Here is a 19,422-nt window from a genome sequence, read left to right as displayed (position 1 = left end):
CGCAGCACCGCTTCCTCCGGGCCGGGGTCAGCGCCGCCCCCCGGGGCCAACCGGGAGCGGGCCCGGCCCGGCGCCTCCCGACGAGCCCTCCCCCGCTGCCCCGGGGCTCGCACCCCCCGCGCCGCCCCGGCCTTTGGGCCTGCGAGACGGAGCGAGGCCTCGTCCCGGAGGCCCAGCACCCCCGGGGCTGGGATTTCACGGGAAGCGGGTTGGGATTTGGGATAAGGTGGGGGGGGGGGGGGGTGCGGTGGGGCAGCGCGGGTCCGAGACCCCCAGCACCCCCTGCATGCGGGGGGGGCGGGGGGGGTGTCCCTCCCGTGTCGCACGTGTCCCAGGGGGCCGAAGGGTCCCGCACCCCCTTCCGCGCTGCTGGAGCACAGTGCGCGGCTCCCGCCTCGCCCCGCACCAGGCACCGCGAGCTCCGCGCCGCGCACTCGGGGCGGAGCCTCCCCCCGCGCCCCCCCCCTCCCCCCCCCGGCTCCGCAGCCGATGGAATTTTCCACTCGCTGCCGCGCCGCGGGCTCCCGCCGGCCCCGCCCCCTCGGCGCGCGGCCCCGTCGGCCCCGCCCTCCCTTCCGCTCATCGTCCCCGCCCTCCCTCCTCGCATCGGCCCCGCCCACGTCCCGGCGGGCTGCGCGGCGGGAAGATGGCGGCCGCCATGAGGGCGGGCCTGGGCTGGCGGGGCCTGCGGGCCTGCTGGCAGGTGGGGCTCGGAGCGGGGCTGGGGGGCGGCGGGAGGGGCGCAGGGCAGCGGGCTGAGGAGCCGCGGGATGTGCGGAGTTGCCGGGGAGCAGCTGGGTAAGGGCTGTGGGAAGTCGGGGACGGGGGAATATAGCGAGGCTGAAAGGACAGGGAGGGCCGCAGGTCGCGGTGTTGGCTGTGTTTACAGCCGCTCTCTGTCTGGGAGGTGCGAGGGGAAGCAAATAAAGATATTGGCGTTGTTTCTCGCTGCACGGCTTTGCTATTTCTCTTCCCTAGGCCGCGGAGCCCGTGCTCCGTCCCGCTGGAGCGGCCCCGGCTTGTCTTGTTGTCCCAGCGAGAACGAAGAAGAGGTTTACTGTCCCCGAGTGGGCCAGAGAGCTGTCCCCTGAAGAGAAGGAGAAGAGACTCAAGTCTTCAGGGACCATATTTCCTGAAGACCGTATAGAACGGACCTTCTACTTGGCCAGCACAGGTGGGAGAAAGCCGGCTTTGGTCTCTTCTCATGGCAAAACTAACGCCAAGTGGTGCCACCACGCTGACAGAGCGCGTCTGTCTGCAATGGACTGGGTTACGCGCTCTGCCTCCTGCTGACGGGTGGCCGTTGCCCTGCTTTACCGCAGGAGCCTGTCAAGCTGTTGGCCGCTTCGAACCTAGGGACAAGGGACAGCACGGGAGGTTGCCGTCCCCGCTGCTGAACGCGTCTTAGCCCCTGTCCGGGGGCTGCGTGGGAGAGGAGAGCAGAGAGCAGGCACCTGTCACTGCTCACAGCCTGCGTGAGACAGAGCAGTTCTCTGTGTGCTCATGTTTAACCTTACAAACATGATCGGGGCGGAATCCTGCTTCTCCAGGGTGCTGCCTTTCTTTCCTTCACTTTGCTGGCTTTGAGGCTCCTCCTGACCTTTTTTCTCTCTCCCGCAGCTGATATTATAGACCCTTACGTCCCTCCCGAGGGCGATGCCCGCCTGACTTCCCTGTCCAAAGATGGGCTGAAGCAAAAGATGGAGAAGCTGAAGCAGACCGCTGCCTCCCAGCTAGCGTACGTACCTCCTTTTTAATGGGTCTGTGGTGCAGAAGCTTCGCTCAGCTCTCTCTTGTGGTAGCGAGGTGGCACGCTTTGTTTTCTACCTGCTGCTTCCAGTGTTGCTTGTGCCACTTACCCAGGAGTCCCTGGTGTGACAGTGAGCACAGGGTGCCTGTCCCGGTGCGAATCCAGGGTGCACTCACGTTTTTGAGGATGCTTTAGCTTTGCAGCAGTATCCTTGTCCTACGAGCACCGAGAGGGTATGTCTCGGTGAGGCGTCTCCGGTTCTCAGTTGCACCCTGGTAAAAGCTGGGCTTGAACTGGGAAAGATCAACGTCATCATCTGAAACACGGGAGGCGCTTCCCCGTCCTTGTTTACTTACTGTAGAGCTTTTCCTGTCGTTTCAGCCTGCGGAAGATAAGAGATCACGATCCGGATTTCAGCACTAAAACCTTCCCGGAAAAGGCGCAGGAGATATTTATTGAAGCCCATAACTGCCTGACGAAGTAAGGCCCCTTCTCTGACCGATGCCTTTCTGTGGGGCGTGCTTCTCTTTGCTTGCGTGCTCTGGTTTTCTTCCGTGTCTTTCTAATCCTTGTACATCCTCTGCAACAAGTACTTTGTCGTTTTCTGCCCCCATCCCTGTGAAGAGCCGGGTGTTGGAGGTTTGGTCGGTACCCTCTTGCTTGTGATAGTGAAAAGCAGGTTGCAGAAAATTTGTCTTGACCCGAGCTGCGAAGGAGATGAGCTGCTGCAGCACCCGTGTTGACAGCAGATGAGTGGGTGGTTGGTGCTGTTCAGAATCACACTGCAGGGAGCTGTTTGGGTGTGAAGCGATACTCCGCTGGCTCGCTCCACTTTCCAGTAATAGAACAGGCTTCAAAACTGCAGCATCCTTGGTTACGATTCCAAACATCAATAAAACATTTCGGTCATAACTGGCTTCCAGAAGTCTTGTCAACCAGCTTGCGTTCGTGTTCTGATTTCGTGCTGAGATCCCAGCTGAGAATTTTGCTTTTTCGCTTGTGTGTGCTCTGGGGAAGCAGGAATTCGTGGGTGAGCCTCTTTACAATGTGTGTGTTGAAGTAACCGCGTGTGTTTCACTTGCAGCTTTAACAAGCAGAAGCTGCACGCCCTGGTGACAGAGCGCTGCTACCCGGTAAGTGTTGTAGCTGGGTGCAGCCTGTCCTTGGTTCCTCCGTGGGCTCTAAGGCTCTCTGAACCTGATCATCTGTTTATTTCTGCTGGATACAGTGAAGACAGGGCGGAGAGGGAAAGCACACGTCTCAGTAATAGCTGATGAAGAAATGCTTTATTATAGACAGTGGTTTTCTTGTCGTTCCATTCACATCCTAATTGAGCTGGCGCCTGTTTTTTCCTTCCTAGGAAATGGTGCGTGGCAACAGGTACAAGACGATCCGGTGGAGTTTTGTGGAGTCGCTGGAGCCCCCGAGGGTGGTTCACGTTCGGTGCGACAGCATGGTGAATCGGGGCAACCTGTACGGGCAGGTGACGGTGCGGATGCACACGCGGCAGGTACCAGCCCTTGTGCCCCTCGCGTGTCCCGGCTCCAGCCCGCTGCCGGCCCGACGTGTGCTTCTCGACTCTTCTGACAGATTCTGGCAATCTATGACCGCTTTGGGCGGCTGATGTACGGCGGGGAGCGGATGCCCAAGGACGTTTTGGAGTATGTCGTGTTTGAGAGGTACCTGGTCAACCCGTACGGCACGTGGAGGATGCACGGCAAGATCGTTCCGGAGTGGGCGCCGCCCAAGGAGCCCATCGTTAAGGTAATGCCACCAGGAGAGGGCACAAGCACGGCCGCGGCTGTGAAACGCAGGGCCCTGGTTTATTTTGGACGGAACCAAAGCTGAGCTTCCTGTGATGGGAAGGTGGTGGATTAATCCGCGGGCAGACCTGTTAATTACTGTGGAATTGTCAGCCTCTGGCACCTGAAAGCTGTAACAGGAAGCTGAGGGTGTGGGACACACCTGTGATGGTTTAGGGTGTTACTGCTGCCCCTGCATGGCCTGGCGAAGGGATGCAGGCGCTCTGTCTTCATGTTTAATAAAAACGTCTCCTAGGGAGGACGGAGGTGAGAGCTGTAGTGGAGTACAGAGTATGGCATCCCGTTCCCCCTCCGCGTCCTCCCCCGTGCTGCTGCCATCTGGTCCTCTTCCTGTGCGAGGCCTTTGCGTTGCCAGAACCCCGTGCTCACCCTTTCTCGGGCTTCGTAACACGAAGAATTCCTGCTAGAGCAGTTCAGAGCTGCTCCATGTCACGCTGATTTTGTTCCTTGCGTTTTCAGACGGTGATGATTCCTGGCCCAACCTTGAATCCCTCCCAAGAGTATGAAGAAATGAAGTAGGAGGTTCCAGAGCCTGCACAGACAGCCGTGTGAACAGCCCTTGCGGGAAGGTGTGGGGAATATCCGGGGAGACAGCGAGCTGGATACGGCTGCGCCTTTCCAGCGAGCGGTCAGCAAACAAAGCGGCTTCAGAAATGGACTCCAGTCACTGAGCAACAGTCGTTACGGGAGCGAGAGGGGCCTGGGAGGGGGATTCGGATGAGTTCTGAGCTCTGTTCTGTCCCGAGTGACTTAGCGTGCGGCGGCTTTACCCTCTCTGTTTCTGTGAAGATGAGTCTTCTCATCAGGACTGCTCTCTAGGCCGGCCTCTGTGCGGAGCTTGCAGCGTGAGAGCCCTTGGCAGTGGAGGTCTGAGAAATGCCAGACGTTTGGCACTGCCGTGGGGAGTGTCGTACACCTGGTGGGCTTTCACTGAAACTTGCAGCAGTGGGTGCTGGCGCTTTCTTTTCCCATCCTCTTTCCCTCTCTGTATTCGTTCCCAGGCTGCTTTTTTTTTAACAGAAACCGGGGAAGAGCGGCAAGCATACTTTAAATCCGCTTCTGGCGGGTGGGTACTGCGGCTGGACTCCTGCTGAACTGGTCCTTGTTGATGGCCGGGCTTCCCGAAGGGGCTGCAGCACAGCACTGATCATTTAATAAACTTTTTTGACTCCTAAGGTCAGCGTTTGCGTCGGCCGGTGTCTTCTTGAAAGGCAGCGTTTTGCACAGCCGCTGGGTGTTGGTGCGTTTGTGACAGGCGCCCCCGGACTCGGTGCTGGGGAGTTGTGAGTGAGCGGCTGGCACCATCCTGTGGGCGTGGCGGCATCCGCAGCAGGTCCCCTGCTCTCGCAGCCCGCGTGGCTCAGGCAAACGCCCACCCAGACGTTACCTTTTCCCCTGGCTAGGAGTAAACCTACCACTCCGCTAAGCCGTTCTGGCTCTGTTTTGCTCAGGTAAGTTCCGTTTACTCCTTGTCACGCAGCAAAATACTCGCTGGTCATCAAACAGTGAAGCATCTTCTTTTTCAGCCTGGCCTTGGTTTTAAACTCAGCCGTTTCCCAGAGCTTGTGAGAGTTACGTGCATTTTTTCTTCTTCCTTGAAAGAGATTTTACCGAGTATGCAGTGAAAGAGCTGTGGCTCCTTACGCTTACGGAGTTGTTCAGCGTTTCTCGTGAGTGATGTTCTTTTGAAAGGGCAGAGTATCATCTCTGTGCTCTGTTAGGAGAGCAGCCAGCAGTGGAATCCCTTTCATCTTTTTGGAAATGGGAGAGGTGTCACAATCTGTCTGCCTTTCCTGAGAGAACCTACTACACTGAGCCTTCTGCCTACGCTCCAGTGGTGAGCTGGAGAGATTCCGTGCTCCAGCATGCGTGAGCTGAGCTCGGAGCTAAAATCACTGGGTGTGAGCTGCCTGGTTTGTCTGGTGTGACTGGGGCAGCTTACGCGCAGCTATGGACGTGACTCCTTGACCAAGACCGCCACACGAGGCTCTCGGCTCGGGCTCGGAATGACGAGAGCTTGTTTTCTGGTGGAGCGGCTGGTTTTTCTGGGAGAACGGCCTTTCCTTCCAGTCCAGCAGTGTGTGGCTCCCCGTCTCCTTTGCCAATATTCAAACCTCTGCAGCGAAACCACTTCTGCGCCTGGGCTTCCTTCACAGCCTCCCTGCTGTCCGCTGTGCCTCGTCCTTGAGCACGCTTAGTGTCTCGCCCACAGCCCATAACCGGGCCACTAGGCATGCACGCTGTGCGCGACGCTCTTTATTTCCCGTGCGTACACTTACTCACGCAGCCGCGCGATTGTCTGACGTTCAGCGCCGCAGACCGCAGCCAGCGCGCTACAACAATGCCACTTTCTAAGGAGAGGGGAAGGAAATTTTAAAGGAAAGGAAGGAAATTTTAAATTAGAGGGGGGTAGATTTAGTTTGGATATTAGGAAAAAATTTTTTACACTGAGGGTGGTGGAGCAGTGGCCCAGGTAGCCCAGAAAGGCGGCAGATGCCCCGTCCCCGGAAATGTTCCAGGCCAGGTTGGCCGGGGCTCTGAGCAACCGATCTGGTTGGAGATGTCCCTGCTCCTGGCAGGGGGGTTGGGCTGGGTGGCCGTTAACGGTCCCTTCCCACCCAAACCCTTCTGTGATTCTATGAAATGACACAGGAGCGGCAGGGCAGCGCCGAGCCCCGTTGCGCGCAGACCGGCGGGAGAACTGAAACCTTTCCTTCTGCTGTCTCTGTTTTTATTTGCTTCCATCTAAGTGGAGGAGAGGGACGAACCGGGGGACACTGGAGGCTTTGTTGTTTCCCGGCTGCTGCCTTCCTGACCCTGAGGCTTCTCCCCACGTGTTCGGCCGCGTCCCTTCCCTCATGCGCTCGCGAGCGGGTGGGCTAATGGCAAACCAGGAGCACTGATGCTTTGGAGATCGTAGTGCCTCCGTGGTCTCGGCGTCTTCTCTGTCACACCGGAGCCTGCTTGCATCCCTTCCCCGAAGGAGTGGGTCTGGCGGAAGTGTGGGACGACAAAAGGCATCCAGTGCTTCTACAGATGGGCTGTAAAAGTGAAGGCTTGCTAGTGCCGGTGGAAATGGTGATGGAAAAAGCTCTCCCGTGGTGGGAAGGTGAGCCCTGGGCGTGTTTGCACACGTGGTGAATGTACACGCATGCACGCACGGCAGGAGTGGCGAAACCAGCAGCGACAAACTGCTTTGAGAAGTTAGTGGCATTGTTAGTTAAGACAAACACCTTTACGGCCGAGATGCTGCAAGAATTAGAAGCGTAGCGGCGCCGTGCGGTTAGTCAGAGAGGAGGTTTGCTTGGGAATACCCATCTCAGCCTTCGTGGATGCGGAGGCTTCTAAAAGCGGAGCAGCAGGGTGGCCTGAAGGTTGGTTTGGTCCCACCCAGCTCGCGCGATAGGCAAAGGCGTCTCGGAACAGAGACGGTGGTGGGCGTTGCCGCAGCGCAGCGTTCAAGCGCGGGGCTGGCGTCGCTGGACCAAAAGGGAGCAGAAAGGTTTGCCTGGCACGTGTGGAAGGCCTGCGGCTGGCTCGGTGGCTTCAGAGGACATCTCAAAATAAATGACTTTGTGTCAAGGAAGCAAAATGTGTCATGGGGCTGACTGGGAGCAACAGCTCCTCGTCCCAGGCTTCGGAACCTGCCTGGTCCTGGCCGCGCTCGCAGAAACCGCCCTGGCTTCAAACGGAGGCGACGGCCGCGCTGGGGGAGGTCAGCGGGGCTGCAGGAGCGCTGGAAAGCTGTCTTCCTCCCCGGGCGCGTTGTTGCTGCCCCTGGGCCACTCTCCCTTTGTTCCAGCGTCAGCCTGCCGAGGCTGCGGGGCTGTGCATTTTGGGGGGGGCGGGCAAGCCGTGCCGCGCTGTGCCGGGGACACAAACCTCCCCGCGCGGTAGGAGGAGGTTCGACGGCTGGAGAGCTCGCAGGTGAGCGTCTCCGGCTAGCGAGCTGCAGCTTTGCGATGCTGTGCTGGTGGAAGCGAGCAAGGCTGGCGCCACGGGTGCCTTTCACGTAATTCGGGTGCCCCGCTCGGACCAAGGGGGCCCTGTGCTGGGCCAGGTTCCCGTGGGTGGCTGTTGGGGCCTGGCAGGCTGCCCGGCTCAAGCTTCAGCGAAGGCAGGAGGTGTTAACTGTCCCTCGCCGCGCTGGGCCCCAGCCGGGCTGGTTGATGGCCACCGCCGGAGCCCAGTGGGAGCATGGCCGTGCCATTGGCTTCGGCGGACGCTTCTGTCGCGTTCACGAAAGCTGTGTCTGCACCCAGGTGGCAGCCAGACGGAGGGGGCTACTCGTGGTCCCGTGGGCGGACGCCGGGTTTGGTTTCGCTGGCACCCCTGCCACTGTCCTGGGGGCTCGCCCCAGCTCTGCCCTGCCCGGGAGGGGTCGGGGTGGGATCCGCGCTCTCCTCCTCCCAGGGACACACGGCAGAGGTTTTCCTCAGGCCTGTGCTGGTCTTGTCAGATCCCGGTGGAACCCCGTCTGCTTCCCAGGGACAGACCTCGGCTACGCGAGCGCTGGGGCTGGGACCGCTGCCTGCAGCCGGGCCGTGCTTGGTCCCTGAGGCAGCAGCTCTGCTCTGGGGCCCCGCGGGGGCTGGATGCTCTGCGCGATGCGGCACAGGGGCTTGTGCTCAGCCTCGCCGACAGATCTGCCCTTGGATTTCTTCAGCAGGGCTGTTGGAGACGCGGTGCTGGCTCCTGCCACCAGCTTGGACTTTCCCCTCCCGGAGGGGGACGCTCCGTCATCCCCCTGTGGGCGCGTGCCTGGTTTGTGGGTGGGTTCTGCTGCTTCCCAGGGGCAAATATCAGCTTTCCTGCTCTCTGTGCTGTCAGACCTGTTGGATGGCTCTTTTCCCATCGCACTTTTCAAGGAAGGCTCCACTGTGCCCAGGCTCTCCCAGGGGCAGACGGCCTCGCGTTCCCTGCTGCCTTTCTCCTGGGATTTAGAGGCACCGGCTTTTTTCGGTGGGAGGCTCGCCTGACCCGGGGCTGCTCCTTTCTCTGGCAGAGGTGCAGCCACTTCCCAGGGGCAGATTTCGGCTTTATCAGTGGGTTTGACCTCCGAAGCCTCCCAGGGACAGACCTCAGCCTTCAGGCTCTCCACGCTCTGGGATTTCTCTGAGGGCGATTTGGGCAGCGCTGGGCTCCTGGCGCTGGGTTTTCCTGGGGGCTGCTCCGTGCCCAGGCTCTCCCAGGGACAGACGGCCTCACGCTCGGCCAGGCCTAGGGCGGACCCGCTGCTGGCCAAGGCCGAGCCAATTGGTAGCAGAATGTCCCGTGATAAGGCCTCTGCGATAACGTATTTAAGTAGGGGAAAACAGGAAAAAAAGGAGGAGAAGATGTGAAGCAGCTGAGCGGGGGACAGAGAGGGGGAAGCGCGAGCCTCATGGGCCTTGCAGGCCTCACCCTCTGGCCTCCCGCCGGGCAGCCGACCGGGCCCAACTCGGCCCGGCCTGGCTGCAAGAAGTGGAGAGGAGATGAGAAGTGAATAAGATGTAAAAAGGATCCTGAGAGGCGTCTGCCAGCCTGTTGTGAGGAACGGCTGCAGACGCCAAGGTCAGTGAAGGAGGAGGGGGAGGAGTAATGCGGCTCCTGGCCAAGATTCCTCTGCAACTCGTGGTGAAGACCATGGTGGAGCAGGTTGTCCCCCTGCAGCCCATGGAGGTCCATGGAGGGGCAGAGATCCACCTGCAGCCTGTGGAGGACCCCACGCCGGAACAGGTAGAGGCCTGAAGGAGGCTGCGGCCCATGGAGGGCCCGCTGGGACAGCCGTTCTGGAGGGACTGCACCCCGTGGAAGAGATGACCCACGCCGGAGCAGTTTCACGGAGGACTGTGGCCCGTGGGAGGGACCCCACGCTGGAGCAGAGGAGGAATGCCAGGAGTTCTTCCCCCGACGATGATACAGCAGCGTAAAACAACGCGTGATGAACTGACTGCGACCCCCATTCCCTTTCCCCCCGCCGTGCCGCTCAGGAGGGGAAGGTAGTAGAGATATACACACAGAGTCTAGCGAGTAAAAATCCTAAAAATCACGAACGTCGGACCATAGATCCCACACCAGAAGTGTTAGCTCTGAAAACTCTTGCTTCTCCTCACTGACTCCTGCCACTGCATCTACATGCCCAGATACACTGAGGCTCCGAGCTTTCCTGGCGCACCAGGACTGCAACCTTTCACACCATGTACACTCAGCTGCCCAGTGAGCAGAAATCTTAAAAACCACAAACATCGAACGATAGATACCACACCAGAAGTGCCAGCTCTGAAAGCTCTTGTTGCTCCTCACCGGCTCTTGCCACTGCATGTATAGGCCCACAAACACTGGGGCTCCGAGATTTCCTAGACCACCAGGACTCCGACCTTTACCATTACCTAGAGGTGACCATCCAGTGAGAACAGATGTTAAAAGTCACGAATGTCGGACGATAGATTCCACACCAGAAGTGCCAGCTTAAAAATCTCTTGCTGCTCCGCAACGGGTCTGGACACCACATCTACAGGCCAGGAAACGCTGGGGCTCCGGGATTTCCTAGACCACCAGGACTCTGACGTTTAACACCAGCTCGAGCTGTCCACCTAGTGTTAAACCACAGCTTAAAAATGATGAACGTCGGACAGCTGCTCCCACACTGGAAGTGTCAGCTCTGGAAGTTCTTGCTGCTTCTCACCAGCTCTAGGCACCACATCTACAGGCTCACAAACATTGGGGATCCGGCATTTCCTGGGACACCAGGACTCCGACGTCTACCATCACCTCAACTCAGCAGTCCCTTTTGAAAAAAATCTTAAAAATCACAAACGTCAGAAGACTGCTCCCACACCAGAAGTGACATTTCTGAAAGCTCTTGCTTCTCCTGCCCGGCTCTTGCCACCGCATCTACAGGCTCACAAACATTGGGACTGCGAGATTTCCTAGAACACCAGCACTCCAACGTTTACCACGGTGTACTTATGGCCGCCCAGTGAAAACACTCTTATATATCATGAACGTTGGACGATAGATCCCACACCAGAAGTGCCAGCTCTGAAAACCCCTCAGTGGCTCTTGCCACCGCATCTACAAGCCCAGCAACATTGGGGCTCCGGTCTTTCCTAGACAATCAGGACTCTGACTTTTGCCACCATGTACACCAGTAAACTTTCAGAGGTGGCACTTTTGGTGTTAAAGCAATCGTCTGAGTTCGTGATTTTTAAGATTTATTTCTCACTGTGCAGCAGCTCTAGGTGACGGTAAGTGTCAGAGTCCTGGTGGTGGAGGAAAGCCCAGAGACTCAATGTTTCTGAGCCTGTAGATGTGGTGGGAAGAGTCGGTGAGGAGCAGCAAGAACTTTTAGAGCAGGCACTTCTGGTGTTGGAGTAATTGTCTGACTTCCTTCTGCGCGGCTGGTTCCAAGTTGACGGTAACTGCCAGCGTGCTAGCTGTGTAGGACAGTGAAGAGGCTGACGCGTGTGTGTCCGTAGAGCTGCTAGAAAGCGTACGTGACGAGCAGGAAGGGCTTTCAGAGCAGCCGGTTCTCGTCTTGCACAGTCGCCACACATCCGCACTTTTAGTGCCTCAGAACCCCGGACAGCTTGCAAAACACGGCTGTAACTGTCCCAGCGCAAGCTGTTCAGGAAAGCACAGAAACGCGATGTTCGCGTGCTTTTAGCGCTGCTCGCAAGAAGCCTCCGGAGCAGGCACTTCTCGTGCGGCAACAACCGTGCCTGCTACGATCTTTCCTAGCCTCTTTTCCTCCGGGCAGCCGGCTTTAGCTGATGTGAAGTGTTGGTGGGCAAATCATCCAGAGAAGCGTCGCAATGCTTCTGGGCTGTTAGCAAGAGCTTTCCTTGCTGACCCTTTTCACGTTGGAGATTAGCTGGACATTTGCCGGTTTAGTGCCTTGTTTCTTCTGCGCAGCTTGCACAAAGCTCATTGCGGCTTTCGCGGTTCGAGTTGTGCATCGCCGGAGCTCTGCGGGAAAGAGCGAGACAAGAGCCGCGAAAGCTCCGAGTGCGGCCAGCTCGCGTGTGGCCGCGATGATCCGCTGTTTAAAAACAACGGTGCAAATGAAAGGCAAGAAATATTGGCAAAAAGACAACAACATAAAGACAGCAAACAGGATAAATGCAGACCATTCAAAAAGCAAAATGATTTATAGAAACAAGCCTAAAAAAAACCTGATGAAAAACAGAAACAGATATGGAAGAAAATTGTAAAAAGCAAATACTCCAATAAATAAAACAAATACTTCAAAAATAAATACAGCAAACAGAATAAAAATCATGTGTTAGAATAAACAAAGATTACAGAAATAATGAAAAAAATAATAAATAGCAATGTCAAACTAAAACATAGATAGAGAAGGAAAATCTAAAAAGCAACAGCGCGAGGGAAAACTGAGGGGGGTGGCAGGGGGGAAGGTTAAAAACTAATAATGCCAAAAGACGTAAAAGTAGAAAATTTTTAAAGCCCGAGGTTTAGGAGAAGAAAGAACACACAATACAGTCAGAGAACTAAAACGCAAACAGAGACAGATATTTGTAAAAGTGGTGGTGCTAAAAACAGACAAGAAAAAAAATGGAGAAAAAAATAAGTGACCAAGATGAAGGTAGACATGGGGAAAAAAAAAAAGAAAATGCATCAAGGATTAGGGAAGTAGAGACAGCAGAATGAAACAGAGATGTAAAAAGAATCTCTAAAAAGCCAGGATGCTAAGGAAAGACAAGAAATAACGAACACAAAAACGCCAGCAAACATAATAAAAGTCACTCGGTGATGGGTATCAGGGAAATAGAGAAAACTTTAAAAACCAGAAATTACAAACTGTAACAAGGACCTAGAAAGAAAGTTTTAAAATCAAAGGCGTGAATACAGACAAGAAATATTTTTTTAAGAGATAGCAAACAGAATAAAAGTACAGAGAAAAATGTAGATGCAAATAAGATTAAGGTTATAAGGAGAAAGCAGGTAGCGACAGCAAGAAAAAGAAAAATTATGAAAAACAATGTAAAGCGCAATGGAAAAAAAATATAATTAAAGATTATGATAGCAGACAAGGTCAAATTAGAAAATTTGAAAAGCAAAAGCACTAAAGTAATAGCAACATCCGACTAAAATGCAGACAGACATAAATTTTTAAAAGTGACATCAATAAGGAAAAAGAAATAATTAGAACAAAAATGCAGAAAAATAAAGACAAAAATGATAAAAGGAGACTCAGCATTTTAAAAGCAACAGGGATTAGGGAAATGAAGAAAAAAAAAAACCAGCATGGGTCAACTAAAATGGAGCCAGAAAAAGAAAATAATTACACGACTGTAAAGAAGAAAGAGAAGAAAGAGATAAGTCAGAATAATTAGGAAAGTAAAGGCAAAAACTGGGGGGAAAAAATGCCCAGGAAACAAATAGAAACCTAGACAGAATAACTAAAAAACAAAGCTGCTAAGTAAGGACGTATTACAACTAAAAAATAAGGGGACCAACCACAAGAAAAGTATATAAAAAAGGCAAATGGTAATCAGGAAATAACAACAACAACAACGGCATTTCTGACACGCAGCTAAAATGCAGAACCGCAAAGGTGGCGTAAAAAGCGATGGCACGGAGGGAGGATGAGAGAAGATTCAGGATGAAGAGAACAAGTTAAAGATAGCAATGGGGATAAAATTAGACAGAAAATGTTAAAACCAATGGGGAATAATGAAATTGGGTTAAAAATTCCCAAATACCACAGTCCACCTAAGAGACCTACAAAATTTTAAAAGCAAGGGCACTACAGATAGCAAATTAAAGGCAGAAACCAGATAGAAGTAAAGAGAACATTTCAAAAGCAATTGAAGATTAAGGAAATAAGGAATAAATAAAAAAAAAAAACAACTAGTGTCATCCAACAAAAATAAAACTGTAGAAAGAGAATTTTCAAAGTGAGGGTGCTGACGCGGAAGTCACGGACACTGCTGACGACCAATATGATCAAGCAAATGCCGATTTATTGTTGATACATCCCGGTTAATATAGCCCTTCTAATTCCGCATCATGGGCAAGCTCTCTACTAATTGGTTAGCTATATCATGCACGCGCTCCTAGCTAAAGTATGATTTGTTAAGTCTCTGTGTTCACGCGCACGGCTCTCTCCACCTGCACCCTGCTTCACGTTCAGCCCCCAGTCGCGTATGCCAGCTGTTTTCCTTCTTCTCAAGGTTGCTTCGTTTACTTTCTCACAGGAAGCTTCATTACTTTCTCACAGGCGGCCTCATTATTTTCTCACAGGTGGCTTCAGTGCTTTCTCACAGGCAGCTTCAGTACTTTCTCACAAGCGGCTTCAGTGATGTCCTTGAGGCCTGCTGCTCACAAACATACCAATTCCATTCGGTCTGCATTGTTCACTAAGTGCCCCTGGTACTCCAGGTATCCAACAAATCCCCCTTTTTGTTTTGAACAATCCAGACCCACTTTCATCATACACTCCATAGCTTTCACAAAGCATTTTAAAATATACCCCAAAATCATCAGTGTCAACAGCAAACCCGTCAATAATACCAACCCATAAACTATCAAATCTTTTAGCCAGCCTGTGACCCCCAAGGATTTCAACCAGTCTGTTAACCTGCTTTCCACTTGTATTGCATGCACGTTGCATCATAACTCTGCCAACTGACAGCGTATCGACTTAGGGTGATCAGCAATCTAACCTGTGGCAGCCTTCAAAACGGGATCTTCCTCACCCAGAGAGGCAGGCTGTCTCTTGCACGCAGCACAGGCAGCTGCCGGTCAGACGGCCTTCAGTTACGTCTTCCGGAATACCGATCCACAGTCAGGTGGCTGCCTTCGTCCGACCGGACTGCGCACCAGCTTGCGGCTTTGCCACCCCCTTGCCCTTGAGAGAGTGGCTACCTGGAGCGGCTCCACAACCACCGCTGCCCAAAACAGCAGAGGAAAAGGCACTAAAAAGCAACGACAAAGAACAAAGACAAACTGTCAAGACACTAGGAATGACATCGACAGCCTAAAGCATCAGCCAGGCAGGGCTTGCAGCTGACCTTGTGCCGTGGTTTAACCCCAGCCAGCAACTGTGCTCGCTCACTGCCCCGACCCTGTGGGATGGGGAGAGACTCAGAAAGGTCAACGTGACAACTCTTGGGTCTTGAGATAAAAACAGTTTAATATTAAGGAAAAAAACAACCACCACTGGTAAGGAAAAGAGGAACAAAAAAAATACAGGAAAAAAACAAAACAAGACATGCAACTGATACAAATGAAAATACTTGTAAGTTCCAAATGAAAACATTTAGAATGTTTTCATTTTAGAATGAAAACAATCTCCATGAAAGTTGGGGGTGGGGGCCACTGGGCAAGTTGGGGAGCACAGGCAGCGCCTGGAGGATCCTGAGACAGAGGGGTTATGAGGAGGCGGTGCCAAAAAGGGGGGCCTGAAGTGAAGGTGGAGCAGTGGGAATGGGGGGGACAAAACCAGAGTGCAGGGCATGCAATGGGCAAAACACAGAGGGGGGAAAAAAAAAAAAAAAACAACAGATGAGGAAAATTTCGCACAGGGCGATGTTTTAGTGAAAAGCATTTGGAAGGGCAGAGAAACACACAGAGCGGGACGGCGGGGACGGATACGAGGGAGAGATCGACGTGCAAGGGCAGGGGGTACGTGTGGGTAGAAAGGTGCATAGAAGAGACGTGCACAGGAATGACCTACAGCAGGGGGTCCACGCAGGACAATCCACAGCACGTAACTCACCCGGCATAACCTGCACGAGATGACCCACACCGGCCAATGGACCCACACTGCGTAATCCCCAGCGAGAACCCCTCTGTCTCCCACGGGGTCACACCAGCTTTCCCCAAATTGAGTGGCTTTTTTTTTTTTTTTCCCCTTGTCCATAATATACAAATTACTTTTCCACGGGCAGAACATGCTCCAGGACACACCTTATTTGCTTTTTCTTATTTGTGTCTAAATATTTAGTTAGAAGACTACAGAAGGAAAATCGCCACATTCTTAACATTCACTCTAAAATCCATGCGGCAAGTCCCTTAGGAAAAATGCAGTCACGCATCGCAGACGTACCTTGTACCTGCAGACCGCTACGGCTCCTTTCCATCCATCTCGTACTTTCACGGCCAAGGAAAGGGCGACCACGGTGAAACGCTGGCAGCAGACATTCAGCAGAGAGAGGGAAAAACCCCTTAGTTTGAAGCTAGGCAGGAATCTAACTCTTCCTTTTGGGGCGAGGTTTCTCAGGACTAAAACCACGTGAAGGACAGAGTATCTTGCAGCACCTTTGGTACAGCTGCTGATACCGGCCTTTAAAGCTTTTGCATTTTTCAGACTACCCATGCCTTTTTTTGACTCATTGGCAGCTTTAGTTTCACTCGAACCGCTGTCCTAGGGGACAGACACAGATGCCTACATACATTTTCTCAACCCTCAGCACAGCCAAGATTTCCTCACCCTACACGTGCCAAGTTGAATATTTGTGTTAAGGAGCACAGCAACACTTCTGTCCTCGTGAACTGCCTCCGTGCAGAGGAGGGCTCTGGGATTTCCTGGACAACCAGCGCTCCGACTTTTACCATCAACTCTGCACAGCCACCCACCAGAAAAAATGCCTCAAAATAACAAACGTCAGACAATTACTCGCACACCAAAAGTGCCAGCACTGAAAGCTCGTGCTGCTCCTCGCCGGCCCTTGCCAGCGCCTCTACAGGCCCACAAACGTTATCCAGCCTAGAGACTGCATAAAAGGCAGACCGCCCCAGGCTGCAACACTCTTGCCCAGCGTACACTGACCAGTAACGTCTCCCCCTTCACCTTCCCGAGAGAGACTGTTCCCAGGGAGCCCTCTTCCTCCCATCAATTTACTACACCCTCCCTGCAGTTTTCAACCTTGTTCCCTCAACTTAGCTCTCAAAGGGCCAGAAATCAGATTCCATCCTCAAAAGAACAACCCCACGCTAACTAAGATGGCGCTGTGCTTGCCCAGCTCCTCATCACCATCTGCAAAAAAAAAAACCCAAAAATAAAACCTACCAAACAGCACCGCCCTTCAACATCACACCACTTACCACCAATCTCTTCTATGGCACTCTCCTCCTCAAAAGCGCCGCAGTGCTCTGCTCACCGGCTCCACTCATTGCCAAGAAGTCCGACGCCGCAACTGCCGCTCGTGGTGCTTCAGATGCTGAGAGACGCAAAGCTCAACTTACTTTTCCTGGGGTGTAGGTAGAAAAAAAATAGGTGTCATACCAAGCTAACTAGGAAAGTAGATCGTTACATGCAATAGCAACATTATCAAAAACCACCTGCTTTAGCTTCCTACAAACAGATCCCATCTGACATGCTCAGTATGTAAGTGAGGAGGGTGCTGAAGGGAGCCTCCTGCTACTTCAAAGAAACTAAGTGGGGAGATTTGTTGTAAGGCATTATACTGTATTTGTATTCCATCGCTGTTTTGTTTTCTTCTGTCATTACTGTTAAATTTACTTTTTGTTCAATCTCAACCCACGTGTTTTTTTTCTGGTTTTCTTTTGTTTACCAATTCTCCCCCTGTTCTCTTGGAGGGTGGGGGGAGTGGGAGAGAGACTGCGTAGTCTGGTCCCAGTTGGGGCTGAACTACAACACCCCAAAACGTGGTGGCTCGCACACGTGGCCGACAGAGGCACGGAGCTCCTGGCACTGCGTCCTGGTGTCTGCTCTGTCAGGGAGGGCTCAGATGGACCAGCCACTCCTTGCTGGAGGCACCTGCCTGTGATTCACTCCTCAGTCCCCTCCAGCAGCCATGCCCAGGCGGCCCCCTTTACAGCTGGAGGCCCCTCATACAGCAGGGCCAGGGCCAGGGCCAGGCCCACCCTCAGCCTCACTGGACCCATGTGGGGCTGCCCCACCTCCAGCCCCAGCTGGAGCCCATCAGGAGCAGGGGCCCTTGCCAAAGCCCCACAGCACATCACCCCCTTCCCTGTGCCTGTCCTCAGCCATCAGCTCTGCACCCAGGGGCTGCAAACACATCCAGGGGCACAGAGGAGGTCACAGACAGTGAGATACAGAACAGAAAAAAAAAAACAGTGACAGTACGCAAGACAAAGAGATAGAGAAAGATAAGAAAAGAAGGAGAGAGATAGGAAGGCAGAGGCACAGGGCAGGCATGCAGAGGCACGAAGAAAAGCAGGCCAGAAAACAGGCTGGAGAAATTAGGGGGAGAATACAGATGCAGATCAGGACAAAGAGATGGAAAAGGCAAAAACAGCGACGGGCTGCAGGATAGAGACAGAGAACCAAAGAAAAGGGAGAGGGAGCAGGACAAAAGCGCAGGAATAAAAACGAAAGGAAGCGGTAGAACAAGAGATTTAAAGGGAGAGAGGAAGGGGGAGCAGGAGAGAAAAGAGGAGAGGCAGAGGGAAACAATAACAACAAAAAAAAAAAAAATCACAGCAACATGAGAAAGGCAGGGGGCCAGGGGAGGGGCAGGGAAGGACAGGGACGCACAAGAGAGGAGGCAGAGCCCCAGGGGCCGGGGACTCACCACAGCTCTCACTCCCGGCACTGCTGGGAGAATCTGACAGGTCAGATGCTGCTTTCTGCTTCTCTCCTCTTCTGTAACTCCGGCGCGGCCCGGTGCTACGGGACAGGCTTCAGGGGACGCGCCGGAGCGGCGGGCAGCTGCACGGGGCCGGGGGAGGCTCGGGGGGAGCTCTGGCGAGCTGGGGAGGTGCCCGGCGTCTCCGCCCGGGAGGGGGGGCCCCCTCCTGCCCCTCTTCCCTTCTCTCTGCTCTCGGGTCACTCCCCGGGGCTGCCCTCGCCCGGCTCGGCTCCGAGCGGGCGGCTTGAGGCTCCCCGGGCGGGCAGGAGACAGCGCTGCAGCCACGAAAGGGGCTCGCTCACCTCACGGGTGCCCTCGGTACTCACCCGTCACCGCCGCCGGGACCCGCCGGCCGCACACCGCCATGCTGCTCCCGGGCTCCGCGCACGCATGCTCGGGCGACTGCGCCCGCCAGGAGAAGGGCAGAGCAATGCTCATGCGCGGCGGGATGCCGAGTCTCACGCATGCGCAGCTCGAGTCCGGCGCCCGCGCATGCGCACTTGGGCGACTGTGCCTGCCAGGAGAAGGGCAGTGCAAAACGCATGCACGGCTGGGGCATGGCACTCGCGCATGCGCAGCCAGGCGAATGTGCCTGCCAGGAGAAGGGCAGAGCAAAGCGCATGCGCAGCGGGGTGCCGACTCTCACGCATGCGCAGCTCAAGCCTGGCGTCTGCACATGCGCAGTCGGGCGATTGTGCCTGCCAGGAGAAGGGCAAAGCAAAACGCATGCGCAGCGGAGTGCCGACTCCCACGCATGGGCAGCTCGAGCTGCAGGGGGCCGGGGGGGCTCGGGGGAGCTGTGGCGAGCTGGGGAGGTGCCCGGCGTCTGCGCCCGGGAGGGGGGGCCCCCTCCTGCCCCTCTTCCCTTCTCTCTGCTCTCTTCTCTCAGTCGGGCGGCTGCCTGGCAGAAGGGCAGAGCAAAGCGCATGCGCGGCGGGGGCCCGGCATCTGCGCATGTGCTGCCGGACAACTGTGCCTGCCAGGAGAAGGGCAGAGCACTGCGCATGCGCGACTCCCGAGCTGCAGTTCCCGCTTTCCGTCACCAGGTGGCAGCAGCCCCCCACCGCTCCGGTCCTGGGTGTTCAGCCGGACGAGCCACGGCCGGTTCCTCCCTCCCGTTCGCGCCGTCCGCAGCCGGTCACCCCTTCCCGGGGCACGGCTGCCCCTTCCCCCCGCGCAGCCTGGGCAGTGACATTCGTGACCTCTGTACCAAAAAGCGTCCCCGTGGCTCTAGCGCTGCGTGATGGCACCGCCCTCCCCTGCAGCGCCTGCAGTGGCCGCGGAG

General features: G+C 54.9%; 1 protein-coding gene and 1 long non-coding RNA gene across 2 annotated transcripts; one reads left to right on the top strand and one right to left on the bottom strand.

Annotated features, from left to right (window-relative positions):
• The first annotated feature begins 608 nt into the window (after positions 1 to 608).
• On the top strand, positions 609 to 4,751 carry MRPL45 (mitochondrial ribosomal protein L45). The gene is made up of 8 exons (XM_086766883.1): positions 609 to 703; positions 979 to 1,174; positions 1,621 to 1,738; positions 2,132 to 2,230; positions 2,835 to 2,883; positions 3,111 to 3,260; positions 3,341 to 3,514; positions 4,033 to 4,751. The coding sequence occupies exons 1-8, from the start codon at positions 647 to 649 to the stop codon at positions 4,090 to 4,092; spliced, it is 903 nt and encodes a 300-aa protein (XP_086623009.1). The 5' UTR covers positions 609 to 646; the 3' UTR covers positions 4,093 to 4,751.
• Positions 4,752 to 14,451: 9,700 nt separating this feature from the next.
• Positions 14,452 to 18,528, bottom strand: LOC147597675 (uncharacterized). Its single transcript, XR_015261124.1, has 4 exons — positions 18,081 to 18,528; positions 16,683 to 16,772; positions 15,629 to 15,709; positions 14,452 to 15,308 (listed from the first exon to the last, which is right to left on the bottom strand). It is a non-coding gene; the product is annotated as an uncharacterized LOC147597675 (long non-coding RNA).
• Positions 18,529 to 19,422: the final 894 nt, after the last annotated feature.

The sequence above is a fragment of the Chlamydotis macqueenii genome, chromosome 25 (assembly GCF_036417535.1).
Source record: "Chlamydotis macqueenii isolate bChlMac1 chromosome 25, bChlMac1.mat, whole genome shotgun sequence".
In the NCBI taxonomy this organism is placed as follows: Eukaryota; Metazoa; Chordata; class Aves; order Otidiformes; family Otididae; genus Chlamydotis; species Chlamydotis macqueenii.
This window is presented reverse-complemented; position numbering and strand designations above follow the sequence as displayed.